This window comes from Phacochoerus africanus, chromosome 10 (genome assembly GCF_016906955.1).
Source record: "Phacochoerus africanus isolate WHEZ1 chromosome 10, ROS_Pafr_v1, whole genome shotgun sequence".
Taxonomy (NCBI): Eukaryota; Metazoa; Chordata; class Mammalia; order Artiodactyla; family Suidae; genus Phacochoerus; species Phacochoerus africanus.
Window position 1 is genome coordinate 80,788,202 of NC_062553.1, and position 18,832 is coordinate 80,807,033.

Here is an 18,832-nt window from a genome sequence, read left to right on the forward strand (position 1 = left end):
AATCTCATACAAGTCAGATAACATTTTCAATCAACTTGCTAACAGCAAATCACCATTTTCAGATCCAGGAGGCTTCTAAAGGAAATCTTTTATTTTCGGCTTTCGACCAAATGATCATTCTATATTTTGAAAATCAAAGTCTTTCTACAGAAAAATAAGCCCTCCTTTGAATTCAAAGAATAAAAAGTAGCTGTCACATCAGAAGCCAAAGACTACATGGTGTCTATGGTACTAATTCTCTATTAAATTTTCACTGTTTTCAAATAACTCAATCACCCCTAGCAGCTCTTGACAATCAGTAGGTGCACTGGGACTAGGCAAATTTGTTAATAACTTATTTGGGATGCAAACTTAAAAACACCATTAGATGCTGAATAGCATTGAGAACTTTGTCTAGATACTCATGTTGCAACAGAAGAAAGGCTGGGGGAAAAATGTAATTGTAATGTATACATGTAAGGATAACCTGACCCCCTTGCTGTACAGTGGGAAAATAATAATAAAAAAAAAACACCATTAGAGTGTTCAATCTGAAAATACATTTTATCATTTTTAAAAAAGGCAGAAATTCTGCTTCCTTTCTGGCCAAGGACACTACTTTGTGGATTAGTTTAAAACCTGAACTAATAAGCACAGATACAAATAGCTGGTATTTAATTGGGATAAATGTATCATAATTCTATAACCAGCAGTCATTTTTTGGAAGCTGGAAATTTTCAGCCCAACTCAAAAGTGCTGGCATCCTACTCAACACTGTCTGGGTCCCACTTCAAAGCACTTGAAGACGCCCAGTGACTGAATGAGTTTTGAGACTATTCTTTATAAACCCCCCATCAGAATTTTTTTTCAGCTACATCAGTTTACTTCCCCACTCCTATCCATGTGAAAAAGCTGTCCTACAAACAAAGAAGCAAGGTATTATTTTTTAAGTCAAACTCTTTCAAATTAGTTTTATCTCTAGCTTTCTATGTGTCCTGATAAAATCATCTAGCTGTTTTTACAAATGAGGCTTTGAAATAAACAGTGAATTCGCCAGCACACACACATTTTCTCAGGACATTCCCTCCCCTGCTTTCACCCCAAAACAGAGAAAAAGGAAGAACGCAGGACAATTCTAACTCATCTCGGTTCCAACCTGCTGACAGCTACTGTAATTCATCTGTCACATTCTCACCCCACTTACTCAAAAACTGACTAACCCAAAGACACTTCTTTGCTATTTCTCCCTGCCTTCCCCAATTGCTCCAAGTTTCTAATTTAAAAAATAAATAAATAAAGGAAGGAAGGAAAAGAAAAACACCCATGAAGGGAAGGAAGGCAACCATTCCCTGGGACAAGTTCTTTGGAAGCCTTACAAAGCTTGGTCCAGGGCAAAGCTAGCAGGCTGCTGGCAAATCTAGCAGACCACTGCCTCTGCCCCCAGGATGGAAGATGACCTAGAAGGCAAACATCTTCATCACCAGGGAAGGAAGGCAGCTGCCCACTCCTTGGCCTGACCTGGACGAGTATAAATGATGTGTCTGTTTAGAGAACCATCTATGGCCAGCTGCCATTACTATTTCCTGCATGGTGGAGAGGAGAGAAGAAAGGAACAGTGGAGAAAAGGGAGGGAGAAAAAGGAATGGGGGAGAGGAAGAAGAAAAGGAGGAGGAGGAGGAAGAAGAAGGGGGGAGGGGAAGGGGGAGGAGAAGGAGGAGGAAGAATGCAGAGAAATATTTTTTCCTATTGTAATCTTAAATGTGAAGGGTGAAAATACGCTCCCAAAAAAAGAGACAAGTGAAGAAAACATGCAAGATGATTAAGCATGCATCCTTCCCTTAGAAATCATCATGTATTTTTACAGATGAGTATTTAAAGAATGATGAAAATATTTTAAATATAAAAATATTTTACGTAAAAGTGGCAATAATAGAAAAATGACAAAGTAAATACTTAGCTCTCAAGAACTAAAGAGAGCCAAGGAAAGTAAACAGAAGCTCCTGTCAAAAAATACGACTTGTAACTTTTTTCTCAGATACTTAAAAAGTTAGATTATTTTTCATTTCTGCAAAGAAAGAATGCATTACAAATAAAAAGTACTTAGAAAAACTTCAAATTGCAAATAAAACATTATCTGGAAGAATAGACATTTTAAAAAAACAACTGCCTAAAAATGTTAAAACTTGATAAATCTGGGCAAAGGGTATTATGGGAATCCATTAACATACTTGCAGTTTTTCTGCCTATTTGAGATTATTTCAAAACAAAAAAGGTTGTTTTTTAAAATAAATAAATAAATTTTAAAAGATTGCTACCCAGTACCACAAATGGGTAAAATTATCAGAATTCATTATTTACTGGAGAGAAAAAAATGCTGATTGGTACCAAAGAGCACAGTTAAATATCTGGGCAGGCTCACCCAGTTTTTTTCTCTTTAACATATATAACCTTGAAACAATGTAGAGAGGTGGGAAACATTGGAGAGAAAGAATCTCTCTGGGACAGTATGTACACAACTATGCAGAAACACTTTTTCGGAAGCAATATCCGTTATTTCAGCTTGAACACTTACTGAATCGAGAAGAAAGAAACATCTTAGGAAGATCTTAAGTTTATTAGGAAAGAGTGAATAAATCTATTTTGTTAATAAGCACTAAAGTTTGAGTTGGTAACAAAGTAACAAGAACATGGTATTAATGCTAATAAAGATGCAAAGTTTGTGATGGACCATCTTAAATGCATACTAGGAATTATTTAGAGACCAAATGAAATACATGTATCCTGTGCAGTTCCATAAATCCTTTACTTAATAAGAAAACCACAAGTCAGTATCTTTCCCGTATGTCAATTCCCTAATTTCCGCTGTGTGCAAAATGATACTACTTGAAAATACAGCTTTTCCTCTGCCGGCAGCTTAAATGAGGTCGTGTCATGCCTGTGTCCTGGACTTCTCTACCCTGAGTCTCAAGGAAAGTGAAAAGGTTTTCCAGGTCATGGATTTTTGAGGGTTTAGATATTTTAAACACATTGCAAGTTAAGTACTGTCTTGGGACCGTTTCCATGAGCAGAAGAAACTCCCACCGGAGCCCAGAGTGGGCTTTTACAAGATTAAGAAGGAATTCTGAGACAGCCTAACACCTCAGGGTGACCACAGAGATACCTGCTTATTCGAGCTGCCCTTGAACATGAACAGGAAGATAACACAATAAATAATGCTGGGATCCTTAGGACCAGTTTACTCCCAGTGTGCCGTTCAGTCAAAATCTCTCCTCCTGACACCAACAGAACCTTCCAGTTCTAATCATCAGAACACCATCTTGGCCATGAGGGAAGTGTTTCTAATTTTAAAATTAACTAAAAGCAGATGCTGTCGTCCCATTAGGCTCTTCCAGCTGCTACTGAACCACTGGCAACCTGAGTCTATTTAATTTGGAGCCCACTAATGGTGAAAAGGAAAATCTGACTGCCAAGACCGCACACCCAAGTGAGACCAGAGAGGCAGAAAATGAAAACAGCTCACGGAAGCAAATGTACTCTAATAAGGCTCCCCAAGAGATGATGGGCAATTTTTGCTGTGGTCAATCTCTAAAAAAACGGGTGTGTGGGGGGGTTGTTGCTCATTAAAACTTGAATTCCAAAGCAGCCAAACAAGTAACACTATCTATCTGTTCACATCTTGGCTGATTTTATTCGTCTTGATGTGTGCTTCCTAAAAATGAGTCCCAGCTACAATGCTTTAAGATGCCGACAGGTTTAAATTCACTGACAGAATACCTGGGGGGAGAGGAGGCACTGGTAATATTGATTTATTAAAATGAGATAGCAAATTAAGTAATATAAACAAGGTCATCAGGACAGACTAGCTTGACACAAAGGCCCCCCAGACCTGATGAGTCGGCATCAACCCTCAAGACGCAGCCTGCTTTGGGGGTGGGGGTGGTGGGAAGAATCGGAGCATCTTACAGGTGGCACTGAGCTGACAGCAGAGCATAATGTCAAAGCGCTTTGTCATTCACACGGTGTCTGGGGTAATGAAATGAATTCACTTTCTGGCTTCCCCTGGTCTGCGATGCCAAAGAACACTGTGTTATCAGCACAGATGGAGCATGCATGGCTCTGGAGAAGAGCCTGGTGCCAACGACAAACCAGCCACCGTGCATACCAATGAAGCCCTGAGAATCAGACCCTTGCTGTCGAGTGACAGTTTGGGAAGCTCCACAAAAATGAGCACATCCCAGGGGTCTTGTTCAACCAAATGTACTGTCAAGACTCTGGACGGGCAACTTGGAAGCCATGCAAATCACAGAGGCCTGGCTGCTACTTCCCCCTGAGAAGCAGGCAGAAGAAATCGTGTCCCCCTCCCCGAGCTGCGTTCTTTTTTCCCTCTGTTTCTTCGTAAGTAAAGCAGGAGTGGATCCTCCGTGCTGAGCCAACACTGAGCAACTTCTCTGAGCCAACCGTCTCTGCTCAGGGGAAAACTACTCCAGGAAAAAAAAGAACAGATTCCCAACTATGCTGCATGTCACTATGAGACCTTAAGTTGTAAAGTCAACAAACATAAACAAATAATGCATGGAATGGAAAATGATTAGAAAAGAGGCATACCCATCAACATACTCAGAAGTCTCTGGACCTTTGAACTCACCCCCACAACTCTGTACAATCCTTGGTCGTTTATACCTATTGGAAGAGAGAAGAAATGTTAGCAAAACACAAGACAGTCAAAAAGCTGGCAACAAAGGGGCTGCACTTAGAATCTCTGCTCACTCACATTAGCAGCATCCCGTTGCCTAGAAAAATAATGTTTGACAAAAGCAAGTGTTTACCAACTTGTTTTAGCAGCTTGGTATTCATGAGCCACAGCAGAAAAATAACCTCATAAAACAATGTTCCATGTGGACAAAATTTAAGGAGTCAATGGGAGTGAAATAAGTCGGTTCAGTAGTTCTCATGTACGCCAGTGCAGTCTGTAAAAATGCACTGTAACTCTCATTGTTTTTGTTGTTTGTTTTTATTGTTTACTTATTCTTGAGAGGTTTTTTTTGGTTTTTTTTTGTTTTTTGCAAAGTTTTAGCCTTTTAAAAACAAAATGGTGTTGATTGGTACATAGAAAGAAAACGTTGTTTGGACAATTCTTGAAGACCGTGAAAATCACGCACTCAAAAAAGTAAGGCAAAACTTGTTTCTTTGTTTGTTTTGTTTTGTTTGCTTTTTAGGGCCACATCCGTGGCATATGGAGGTTCCCAGGCTAGGGGTCCAACCGGAGCTACAGCTGCTGGCCTATAACCACAGCCACAGCAATGCCAGATCTGAGTTGCGTCTGCGACCACAGATCATGGCAACTCAGGATTCCTAACCCACTGGGCGAGGCCAGGGATTGAACCTGTGTCCTCATGGATACTAGTCTGGTTCACTTCTGCTGAGCCACAATGGGAACTCCCCAGAGAATTTTGTTTTTTTCAACGTTCTTCTATTTAATAAATCTAAAAAGTGTGGTCTCACTGTCAGAAGTCAAAAGAGCAAGTCATATTCTGCAAACAAACATGCCTCTATGAAAAGTGCCTGATGTACATAGGGAAGTAAAATGAGAATGTGACTTCAGCAATAATCATCGCTCTGGGCTGGTAATTACTATCAGGTAATTGATCAAATTCAAATTCATCAACCTGAGAGGAGAGTTAATTGTTAATGCATAATGAAAGGTGCAACGGGAAATTAATGCTACTCAACACTGTTTTTACCTTTTTAAAATGAAATTTAAATAAACCTTGTACAAAAGCAGCTTGGAAACAGCACATAGAGCTTAGACACTCAAATCACGTACAATTTTCTGTTTCTTGCTACATTGTCCTTAAAAGCTCTGGACTAAGGAATCAGAACAAGCTTTAGATTGAGGAACACACATATCATACAAAAGACATCATCTAAATATATTTGAAGAATACAATCAATGTGCAGAGTCCGAGGAGTCACAAAACCTCTCCAACTTCTCTTCCACATTTCCCTCTTTCAGCGAAAGGGGTCGTGATTTCTCATCACCAAGTCTCAGACTTTTGGAATCTTATTTCCTGTCACTTCCCGAGCTCAACAGCTCAATGTCTGCATTTTCTTCACATTCTGAGCAACCTCTTCTTCCACACAGCCCTAAATTGTATATCTGCACATCAGGCAACCCTACAGGGACACACAACCATGATTCACTCTGGACATCATCTTTTTTTAATTTTCAGGCCACTTTCATTATGCCAGGTCTCTTCCATCTGCATTTTACAGCAAGTCATCAGCTCGAGCCCAGATTCCTCAGCTGAAGCAGCATGTCAGGCATAATAAACACATAACTCTCCATAATGGGCCCCACCGCAAACACCCACATCGTCGCAGAGTATTTGTCGTAAATTAGAGCAGACCCCTGACTCTCAGCCACAACTGACCAAATGCATTCCCTCCTTGGGCACAAGGGTCCTCAGATGGGCAAGTTCTTCCACTTCTCTTCATTAATTACTCATCTACCAAATCTTTTTTTTTTTTTTTTTGGCTTTTTGCTATTTCTTTGGGCTGCTCCTGCGGCATATGGAGGTTCCCAGGCTAGGGGTCGAATCGGAGCTGTAGCCACCAGCCTATGCCAGAACCACAGCAACGCGGGATCCGAGCCGCATCTGCAACCTACACCACAGCTCACGGCAACGCCGGGATCGTCAACCCACTGAGCAAGGGCAGGGACCGAACCCGCAACCTCATGGTTCCTAGTCGGATTCGTTAACCACTGCGCCACGACGGGAACTCCCAAATCTTTACTCATCAAATACGTGGCAGGTGCTATTCCTGCTGCCCAAGATTCAACAACAAGCAAAGTGCAGTTCCATTCAGACCTTCAAACCAGAGAAAAACCTCACCTTTTCTGCCACTACTCCACAGTGGTATTTCCTTTTGTGAAAATTTTATCCATTTTTGAACTTAGATATTCTTATTTTACTGTTTTTTCCTATTAAATTATAATTGACTTACAATGTTAATTTCAAGTATATAGCAAAATTATACATATATTACCTATGTATTCTTTTTCAGATTATTTTCCATTACAGGTTATCACAGGATATCAAGTACAGTTCCCTGTGCCATACAGTAGGTCCTTGTTAATTATCTATTTTATATATAATAGTGTGTATATGTTAATCCCAAATCCCCAATTTCTCCCTCCCCTCTACCTTTCCCCTTTGGTAGCTATAAGCTTATTTTCTATGTTTGTGAGTCTACTTCTGTTTGGTGAATAAGTTCCTCTGTATCACTTTTTCAGATTCCACATGTAAGTAATATTCTATGATATTTGTCTTTCTCTATCTGACTTATTTCACTTAATATGACAATCTGTAGTTGCATCCTTGTTGCTGCAAATGGCATTACTCTTTTTTATGGCTGAGTCATATTCCATTTCATACATGTACCACATCTTCTTTATCTATTCCTGTCAACAGACATGTAGGTTGTTTCCACGTCTTGGCTATCATGAATAGCGCTGCTATGAACCCAAAGGTGCATGTACTTTTTCGGATTAAAGTTTTCTTCAGATATATGCCCAGGAGTGGGACTGCTGAATCATATGGTAACTCTATTTTCAGATTTTTAAGGAACCTTCATTCTGTTCTGCACAGTGGCTGCACCATCTGACCTTCCCACCAACAGTGTAGGAGGGTTCCCTTAGCTCTACACCCTCTGTTATTTCCTTTTTCTGAATGTGATTCATAATTAATTCCTTTTAACACTTGATTACATTTTAAAACAAGCCCACAATCCCTTATTCACACTTCCCAAAATCAGAATCTGAATGCCTGACCTGACATCAGGTTATTTCGGTCTGGATTTTTGCCCACTCAGGGCGAAGATTCACATGTCACTTTGCTAAAAGTAGTTTCTACACCAAACCTATCTGGAGATGTTCTATGCTCCTAAACGTATGTCCCATAATGCCTTTTCCAAACACAACCACCTCAGAATTTTCAGATTAAAGATTGTGGACCTGTGTTCTTCCCTCCCTTCCCAAATAAAAAAAAAAGAGATTAGCTGGAAAGATACTAGGTTAACCTCAGTTTGGGGGGCTATGGGGGGGGTTTATTTTTAATAGCTTTCACCATGCCTCGCATAGAACAGTTGAGTTTAGAACAGGTATAGCTAGGTTGACTGGACATGAAATTAATTTAGAATGACAGCTATAGAGTGGACAGGGGCCAAAATGGATATTACACTTAGGAATTAAAATTTTTAAACAGCCACAGTATTAAAACTTTTTCAGAAACCCAAAGCCCACTGACAGGTATCACTGCTATAATACTTTCTAACTTTTAACAAAAATTGGTCCAAGCGTTTATAGACCCAGAAGATTTTGTTTGTTTCGTTTCCTTTCAATAAATGAGATGGGTTCTTATCAGTAGTAAAAAACAAGGTACGCATTCTCTGGTCCACTGATGAGCAGCTGATGACAGCTGTCCCTGGGCAAGGTGGCTGAGGGGAAGGCACACACGTCTTCCTTCTCACCACCTGCCTCCTCCAATCTCACACAGCGCTGTCACCCTGCACTGCCCACATCTTCCTTGAGGAGAGGGACTGGAAGTAGGAGTGAGTCAGTTTTCATCATCATCTCTGTCTCACTGTTTCCTGCTCAGAACCCAGCTGATGCCACCTGAGCCAGAATGGGTCCACGAGCGGCCACCCAGAGGCCCTCCTGGGTGGGCTGTGCATCAAAGAAGAAAATAAGATGCTCTGTGACAATAAAAGAATGCAAGGCAAGAGGAAAAAACGTTTTTTAAAGGATTGATAAATTCTGTTAAACAACAGAGATGGACACAAAGGCTAGAGGTGCTAAAGTGACAAGTACATGGGGTGACAGAAGAAAGGAAGAGAAAGTGGCACTTAACATCCATGAAGCAGAAGCGGGGAGACAGGTAACTGAAACCTGCACACAGGAAAGGTAAACAGGGAGGAGAAGAATATAAAATGAAAGGAAGGACAAGTTGGGAAGAAATAAGACAGCAGGCTAGAATTATATCACATTTGATTTCCTATTAATTTCACAAAATGCACTGAGTACTTACTCTATTTTGGGCACTGAGGTAGAATAAAGTGGAGACATAGGGTAAAATTAAAAAGAAAATTAAAATGAAAAGAGACAGCAACTTGGGACCACCCCAGCCATAAAGCCTGTTCTTTAGAAAAGAACTTTTTTTTGCTTCAAGAGCAGACTCTGTGCCTGATAGCACATGGTATACATTTAACAAATAAACTCAATAAATTAATAAATAAACTGGGTACCTGATTGATAACTTGATGATTGGTTAGTAAAGAGAAGTGGAAAGAAAATAGAAAGGTTTACTTCTAACTGGAAAAAACAGACATGACAGTAGAAAGGCATTAAAAAAATGTGGAACATCACCACTTTTGATGGTAACAGGTACAAAATTAATGAAAAGGACTTTCCAGGTGGCTGACTCCACAGAAACAAATGATCAGAATCCATGATCCGATTTCAGGGTCTAAAAACGAACAGTCCTTCAGTTCTCATCTAGTGACCAGTAGAGAGCTTGGATGAACTGAGGCACCTGTCAATATTTGCAGAGGGAAGGAACCGTCTATTGGCATTTGTGCATGTTGACAACAGGGGTGAAAGGTCATTAACATCCACGTTCACATTCACAGGATTTACACTAAAAGCCTGCAATGTGTCACATAATGAGGTTTATGTGCATATACGTGCAGGGACAGGCATAAATACAGATACACTTTTATTTAGCTCATTGGCATTGCGAAGACAAATTCCCCTGTGGGCTACATAATGAACAAAAAAAACTTTCATGAACGTAGGAGTTCCCATTGTGGTGTGGCAGTAAAGAACCTGACTAGTATCCATGAGCACGCAGGTTCGATCCCTGGCCCCACTCAGTGGGTTAAGGATCCAGCATTGCCGTGAGCTGTGGTGTATGTAGGTCACAGATGCGGATCAGATCCCATGTTGCTGTGGCTGTGGCGGAGGCTGGCAGCTGCAGCTCCAATTCAACCCCTAGCCTGGGAACTTCCATATGCCTCGGGTGCAGCCCTAAAAAAAAAACCTCTTAATTTGAAAAGGTACATGCACGCCTATGTTCAGAGCAGAACTATTCACAATAGCTAAGACATGGAAGCAACCCAAATATCCAACAGAGGACTGGATAAAGAAGATATGGTACCCATACACAGTGGAATATTACTCAGTCATTAAAAACAAAATGAAATAATGCCATTAGCAGCAACCTGGATGGATCTAGAGTTTATCATTCTTAGTGAAGTATATAAGTACAGAGAAGGACAAATATATGATATCACTTCTATGTGTAATCTTAAAAAATGGTACAAATGAACTCATTTACAAAAGAGAGGCAGAATCATAGACATAGACAACTAACTTATTGTTTGCATTTGTGCATGTCAACAACAGGGGTGAAAGATCATTAATGTCCATGTTCACATTATCCCGGGGAGGAGGGGGGGTAAATTAGGGTTTCAGGATTGACAGATAAAATAGATACACGAAAAGGATCTACCATACAGCACAGGAAACTATATTCAACATCTTTTAACAATCTATAATGGAAAAGAATCTCAAAAAGAATATGTATATATTCATATACTATATATACATGTGCATTATATATATTATACATGTATATACATAAAACAATCATTTTGCTGTAATACAACACTGTAAATTAACTAGACTTCAATTCTTAAAAAAGAGTAATATGCTATAAACATCACTTAAAGGAAAACAATGAAGAGGCTCATGAATATTGTTTCAGGTAATAGGGAAATTAGAAAAACTTGGTCATGTGTTCCTTGCATACATTTATAGCTAATCCTCAATAAGCACAAATGTTTACTGTCTGTTAAGTATACTAATCACCTTCTAGGCTACCCATCTCACTAAGCTACATAAAAATAAACAGGTTCATACACAAAGACACCCTTCCAAGATAGAGGGCAATTCACAGTATTTAAAGGTTATGCCAAATCACCTGTTTATATTAAATTAGTTTTCAATATAAGCAAATAGAACTAAGAATGATTCACTCTTCCATCAAAGGGACACACCAACCAATACCGTAAGTTTAAGATCACGTATGTATAAAACTGCAGAATTTTAAAGCTTGAAAAGAAGACTGCATTATTTTTAACACCTAACATATTAATCCTGCAAAAATTTCTAAGTACTGGGACGGTTTGAAGATTAACTATAGCTGCACAAAGATGAGAAGCTCAAAATGATACTAACATTTTAACCTTTCTAGATCTTAGTCCCCTCATTTGAAAAAAAAAATTGGAAACACAAATTTGTTTAGGCTGTAAGATATAAATTATAACAAATTAAGGTTACTGATATCCTAGAGCTTCCAACTCTCCCAGTTGCCAGATCAGGCAAGTTACTCAATCTCTTTGGCTCAACTTCTTTATCTGAAAAACGAGGTCAATAATAGAATAGGGTTACTCATGAAAATTAAAGGACATAATGTTTATTAAGCATCTGCATGAGCCTTCCATAAGTACTCATGAAGATCTTTTTAACTATACATAAATTTCAAAGTTAATATCAGAAAATCTTGGGAAAATACATATAAAAGTCACCAGGACCAAGGCATGGAGCCTACAGCCCACTTTCATAAAATAAAGCCTATATTGGGAAGAGAATCAAAGTTTATTTCGTATGAATGATTCGTGGAAAATATAAAATTCCTGCTCACCAATAACTTTTGGAATTTCTCCCCTGGATGATAATTCTTTGGGCGGCAGAGAGCAAAGCATTACAGACAGCTACTCTCTGCCAGGAAGCGGTCTGTGTTCTCCTTTCCTATGAAGCCCTGTTTCCACTTTCACGTCAACCTTCGCGTCCTCTTCATTCACAGGCTCCATTTCTGGGCTATGGTGAAGAGCCTCCCCCCTACCAGCAGGCACTGTGAAGTGAGGTCTCCCAATTTCATTCTGGGGTCCTTTTCACACCCAGACCAACCAAAGGCTGAGCTCAGAAACCTGCCAGCTTGGCAGTCCCAAGGTGGGCCATCACAGGCACTTCTGTTACTGCTTCCCATCCCAGCAGAAATGGGAAAGTCCAAAAAAAAAAGCACAAGGCAAACATCCAATTCCAGGTCCAAGCCCATTTCTTTGGAAGCACTGATAACTTTTGGACTCTTCAGGCACATTGAGACCTAACCTGAAGTCTCATCCTCTCACATCCAAGACTCAAATATAAAGGGCATTTGGCTTACTAAGAGCTACCTCTGTGCGAGGGCCAGAATGGACTGCAGTGTTCTCCTGGTGCTCATCTCTGGTTTCTAGCCAGCACAGAAGAACCTTTTCTTAATTTGGTCTTTTTAGGGATGCACCCACGGCAAATGAAGGTTCCCAGGCTCGGGGTTGGATCAGAGCTATAGCCAGCCCACACCACAGCCACAGCAATGCAGAAACCGAGTCTGTAACCTACAGCACAGCTCATGGCAGTGCTGGATCCTTAATCCACTGAGCAGGGCCAGGGATCAAACCCACCTCCTCATGGATACTAGTCAGATTACTAGTATTGGTGTACCACTGAGCCACAACAGGCTCCAGAAGAGAGCATTTTTGCTTCAGACCAGACAAATCCCTAGACTTTTTGCTCTTGCTTGTCACCTACCCAAGCCAGCAGGCAGGATGCTCAGGGATGGGCAGGAGGAAGCACCAGGATAATAGGGAGTTTCCCGCTTCATTAGAAACGCTGGGGGTCCCAAGTTCAGCCCAGAGATCAGATGTCTAGCTGTCCTAGGATCTAACAGATCCAGCTACCACTCACTGAGTGAGTCTTCCCTCACCGGGTGAACAGCTTCTGGGTCTTCTGGCAGAGTTCAGCTCCCCAGACACCACTAGGGTGCGCTGTCAACTAACTTCCTCCTGGTGGTTTACTTCCACCCCCCACCCAGCCCCCAAGGATAACGGCAGAGTTGGGGACCAGGGTTTGATTCCCAGCTCTGCCACTTTCTACTTGTCTTGTCACAGGCACTTGAGCCTCATCAAGAAGCTGTATCTCCTCGACTACCTGAGTTCTCTAAGGACTGGGTGAACATGAGTCCATGAAATACTTGTAAAACATAAAAAGCTGTTTACTAGGATTCTAAACACTGTCTGACGCAGGCTCTGCACTGACATTACGAGACTTTCCCAGGCACGGCAGAGGTTCTCAACCAAGGCAACACGTCTTTCTTGGGCTGATAGGGAGGGCCGAGGTCCATGATGAAGTCAGTCTGGAAAGCCGGCAGTATAACTTCAGCAAGGCTCCCTCCCAAATTCAGATGAGCACTTCAGAGAGAGATTCTTCAATCTCCCCCTCCCCACTTCCCTTTCCTGTTGTCTACAGTTTCAAACCTCCTCTGTTCTGGAAAGCTGTCTCCTCTTTATCCTTCTGTTCATCTCCAACATCTTCAGAAGCTCATCCTGGAGAGCAGCCGTCCCCGCACCTTCACTGTGGTTAAGGGCACCAGCGCTCCAAAGAGTCGGTCTTGGGTCTGAGGTGCAGTCTGCTGCCTTCTAGCTCCGAGACGTACTCAGGTCAAAGGATGGCTCTTCACGTCCGCTGATTGTGCAGCGTGCACAAAGACCACTGTCTCATGGGGCTCTCGTGAGCATGACACCTAGGAAGTGCAACCTGTACAACCTCATTGTTCTCTCGTTTCTTGGCTTCATGACTCCCATCGGCTGCCTCTTGGTCTTCCTCCTCCCTGAACCATCCCGAGCATCTTACATGTGACTTCTTTGTCCCTGGAATCGTCCCTTGCAGACTTCTTTACCCTACACTCTCTAGAGACTCATCCTACCCCTTTGACTGTTGTGTGTCTCCTTTCCTCTTTTCATCCTCCTCTCATCCTCCAAATGCAGAGATCCCCAAAGAATCTGCCCTTTGCCTCGATATTTTCTTACCTCATCCTCCCCTTCTTTCACTCCAAACTTCACCTCTGAAAATGATGCCCATCACCCTCTCTGGTTGCCTTCATTCCATTTCTCACAGAAATGCCACAGGAACCTTGAATTCGGGCCCTCCAAAACCAATCCATAGTCCACCCAAACCTACCACTTTCTTGCATTCTCTGTCTTGGTGAAAGATGTCTTCCTCTGCCTTGGCTGCAAACTTAGCACCAGTGTTTTTTTTTGTTTGTTTGTTTGTTTTCCCCTTTTGTTTACCTCCTACAAGCAACAGGTCACCAGCTTCTATTTTTCTGCCAAGTCTCTCTTCCTATCCAGCCTTTCCTTCCATTGCCAATGCTCTTAGTTAGGCCTCCATCTTCTCTTACCTGAATTATTTCTAAAATCCAAGCCAGCTGTCTTTCCCTCTGTGCCTGTCCCCCGTCAGCTCTACTTCCTGTCCAAGATCCGGACACACCCCTGCTCAAGTCTATCACCATCTCATCGGGGTCTACAGAACTGGGGCAATGATCCAGCACAGCCTCGGGGTCTGCCACACTCTGGCCTCAACTGCTCCTAGAGCATCTTCTCACATCACATCCACCCACTCACCTCCGCCAGCAACACCCCAGGGTGGGTGAACGCCGTCTGTCCCAGCATCTCCTTCGGGAGCAAAGAACAGGTTTGCTTGCAGCCTTGGAAAATAGAGTTAGCATCCGTCCAGAGCAAACGGCAGGCAAGCTTGCCAGTCATTCCAAAGGAGTCATGTTTCCTAAATTCAGAATTATTCTCCTTTAACACAACCCACTGTGTGTGGAGAGCCAATGACTGACCCTCTCTGCTGTCAAATTGGGACCTGAGGCTCAGGGTACCAAGAGAAAATGTAACCTTTGGGCCACTGAGAGTAATGAACTGTCCCTCATCTCTGATGCAGGCATCTTCTTCCATCCAGATTCCACGAAACTATGCAGGATACCCTGTTCACAGGAAAGTAACGTAAAATCTCAGAGCCCACACTGTCTTAAAACTAGACTAATGCTAATATTTAAGAATAGGAACCGTATCTCCGCCCGTTTTGCCCCTGGCATCTTTCCTTTCAGAAACACCGAACATGCTGAGTCAAGTCCATCTAACACAAGCACGCCCAGGAAAAGAAAGCTGGGATGGATGGGCTGCTAAGTGAGAGTACATTTTATTTTCAAACGCATCACTCGTGCGGCTCCAATTTAAGTAGTTACAAATTTCTACTTACATAAATTAGAACAGAGACTCTGACTCGAGGCAAGAGCTGGTGGTTGCTTTTGGCAGGACACCTTTCCATCCCTGCTCGACAGAGGTCAAAAGGCTAGAAAAGGTCTGCTGCTGTCTCATTGCTGCCACCTGCCTCCCACTCAGAGCAGCTGTGGCGTTAGGGACAAATCAAGGTTAGGCAAAGGCAACCCAGGACAATCTCTCCCTCTCCTTCCCGTACCCCTCCCTTCTTGGTCTCTTCCTCCCTCCCTCCCCCTCTCCCTTTCCCTCTCTCTCAAGCTTGAGATAATCTACAGCCATCGTCTTCTTCCTGAGTCCCTTTTCTTCCTTGCACTCTGGCCATTTAACTGCACTCTGGCCACAAAGCACTGAGGAACAGAAGGTTGAAAGTTAAGCCAGTGAATTTCACTGCTTGTTACAAGAGCCACAGAAAATTATTTCACCCAAGTGAATTTGGATGATTTCTTTCCCTATAACAAATTACTATCGAAAAACCAAAGGTCCTTAAGACTCCCAGAGCCTTGCATCAATAATGGGACAACTTAATTATGACTGGCCTCAATTCGCAGATTTATTTCTAAAAAAGTAACTCACATGGAGCACTGCACACACAGCAATGCCCCAAGAATCCTCGTTTAACTCTCACAAAGAAAAAGATGCTACCGTTGTCCCTTGCTACACATGATAAAATCAAGACAGAGAAGCGGCCTCACTTGCATGGGTGCAGAGCTGCTAATCAAAGCTGACTTCTGAGTTCCTGTTCACCAGTGTGATAACAGGAGTGGCGACTGAGCCTTACAGTAAAATGCCTGCAGACCCCATCCACCTCGCACACCTACTTGGGAGAGAGATGGTTTCAGCATTTGCCCCTATTAATTTTCCCCCACCGTTCACGTAGAAGTTAAGAGCTCTGGATGCTTACTTGTTTTTAAAACAAATACGATGACTATTTATAACTGAGAAAAGGAATCATCAGTCCAACCGGCCTGGAGTTAGCGTTTCAGCTTCGCATTTGCATTTCTGCAGACACCACAAGACTCTTCAGCTTCCTCCCACAGACGACTGTCCTCAGCAGCCACCCACAGGCATCTCACACCCATTCTGATTAAAAAAGAGACAGTGAGCGAGAAACTCTAGTTTACTTGCTGTACATTTTCCGGGGACAGCTGTTCTTTATTTTCTTCATCTTGCACGCAATTTGCCCTTGGCAGGTTAAGATTAACATGCAGTCGTGGTAAAATATGTTGCAAGGTCACTGTGGGCAGCTTCCCTTCCACAAGGATTAACACTGGAACTATACGCTATCATCTTCTCCCAGGTCCAACTTGAGACCCCATACAATTCTGGAAGCAGGAAAAACCCTCAAGCCAACTTCAGGACGATGTTCTGAAAATGTAAAACTTTGCTTTTCAAAGAAAGAGGAATTCACGTCTACACACCACAATCCAAAGACTGTCACATCTTAGACGTGGCTTCCTACTTCTCTCCCATGAATTCACAGCTTGTTACAAAGCTGAATTTGATAACTGACAGCTTGCCTAGACTGACGTTTTAATGCCATGCTCTACAAATTAAAGTGAATATTCAAATCATCCACATATGGAAGATTTTTCGAAGAGACACTTCATAAACAAAAGTGGCATATGAATGTAGTTTCAGATCATGAGGACTATTTAAAAAAATAGCAAGTATAAGAAGTTTCTAAACAGAAGAGTCTTGCTTTGTTTTTGCATCTTTAACGATGCACACACCTGAAAAATCTGGTGTCATCCAGTTCCCAAAAAAGACAAGGTACTGGGCATGGAGGGGGCAGTTCCTCAGGTTATTTACTTAAGGAAATTATTCTCCAAGCTCTGAAACGTTAAGGTTTTTTGTTTTGTTTTGTTTCATTTTTGACAGCCACGTGGCATCTGGAGCTCCTGGGCTCAGGATCAGATCTGAGCCGCAGTTGCGAGATAAGCTGCTGCTGCAGCAACACCAGATCCTTAACCTACTGTGCCCAGCCAGGGATTGAACCCAAGATGCCGCTGATCCCATTGTGCCCCAGTGGAAACTCCTTGATTTTTTTCACATGTAACATAATATGTCTTTCTATCTATGTCTAAGATACTACTTGTAATTCAGAAAGATGCTGACGAATTCATAAAGGAGGGCAAATCTGGAGTTCCTGTCGTGGCCCAGTCATTAACAAACCTGACTAGCATCCATGAGGATGGAGGTTCTATCCCTGGCCTTGCACAGTGGGTTAGGGATCTGGCGTTGCCATGAGCTGTGGTGTAGGTCACAGATATGGCAAGGATTCAGCGTTGCTGTGGCTGTGGTATAGGCCGGCAGCTGCAGCTCCAATTCAACCCCTAGCCTGGGAATCTCCATATGCCATGGGTGCGGCCCTAAGAAGACAAAAAAAAAAAAAAAGAGGGCAAACCAATACTATATGTTATTTGAAAGTACTAAGTCCAACCACAAAGAGAAGAATACGTTTTTCCACTAATCTTCCAACAACTTTACAAATTGTTGGAACACAGAATAGCACCAATGTGGCATTTTAGCCAAATCTCTGAACACTCAAGCAAAAAAATTGCTTATGAGCGCTTCCTCTGTGTATAAGACATTGTACAAGGTGTGACACAGATCACAACAGTGGCTTGGATCTGATCCCTAGCCTGGGAATTTGATATGACTTTGGGGCAAAAAAAAAAACAACAAAAAAACACATTTAATGAGTAGCTAAATCTGCTCTGCACAAAAATTGGCTCTTTACCTCCACACACATGGGTGGGAGCAGACAGTGTATGAACTTCCTAGTTACGACCTTCTAGAAATGAAGGATCTGAAAGTGACCAAATGAAAACTTCCCCAAAGGCCTCTCTTGTTGCCTGACAACCCCTTCTCAACCACAGAAAGACTCATCTTCTACAGAGTCATCCAGATGCCTCCTTCCTTCCCCCCGCCCCCACCCCGGTCTGTCCCCTCCAGCCCCTCTTCTAATCTCTCTCAAGGGTTCTCAGGCCCCAGAGGCAGCACATTCTTCCCAAAGCCTCCGCTTCAACACCCACTCTTTTTCTCATCCAAAGCCTTCCTTTCCAACACCCCTACACAGGTGCCCAGGACAAGTGCCCTCGTCCTTTAGAGGGCAGCCCACGGCCTGGATCCTCAGGGAAACCCTGAGTCGGTGGTGTTTCTGAGGCCCAGGAGGGGCAAAGAAGACCAAACCCACCCGCCATCACCTTCCAGAGGTGCAGGCGGCTGCAAGGGCAGACCCCCCAGGTGAAGGCGCCGCATGAGGGTGGCTGCACAGACAGTAGTGGAGAAAATGCGAAAAAAGGCTTGAGAATCATGGTGTCTTTTCCCACAAAGGCAGCAACTACCACAGGCCACCAGAAACTGGCCATCGGGGGGATGGTAGGCGGGGGGACCAGTGAACACGTCTGAACTTGTGGAGTCACCTGCAAAGCCTCTAAGTTCGAATGTCCTTGATTTCTGAGACAATGGACTTGGCCACTTTTTGAGCCATCTTGTGATTTCTTCTCTCAACCTCAATTTTTAGGACAGAGGTTCCACCCTGCATCAATCACAATCTGTCTCATGATCCCAAACGATATGTGGATCCAGGACCAAGAGCCCTCCTAAACTCTGCTTTCTTAGGAAAGCATCT

General features: G+C 42.5%; 1 protein-coding gene across 1 annotated transcript in view; it reads right to left on the bottom strand.

Moving 5' to 3' along the window:
* ARHGAP10 (Rho GTPase activating protein 10) overlaps window positions 1-18,832 on the bottom strand; it is a 370,863-nt gene that overhangs the window by 153,714 nt on the left and 198,317 nt on the right. The window contains exon 14 of the mRNA XM_047799118.1: window positions 4,585-4,659. Coding sequence (XP_047655074.1) covers window positions 4,585-4,659 — 75 coding nt within the window. The remainder of the gene's footprint in view (window positions 1-4,584; window positions 4,660-18,832) is intronic.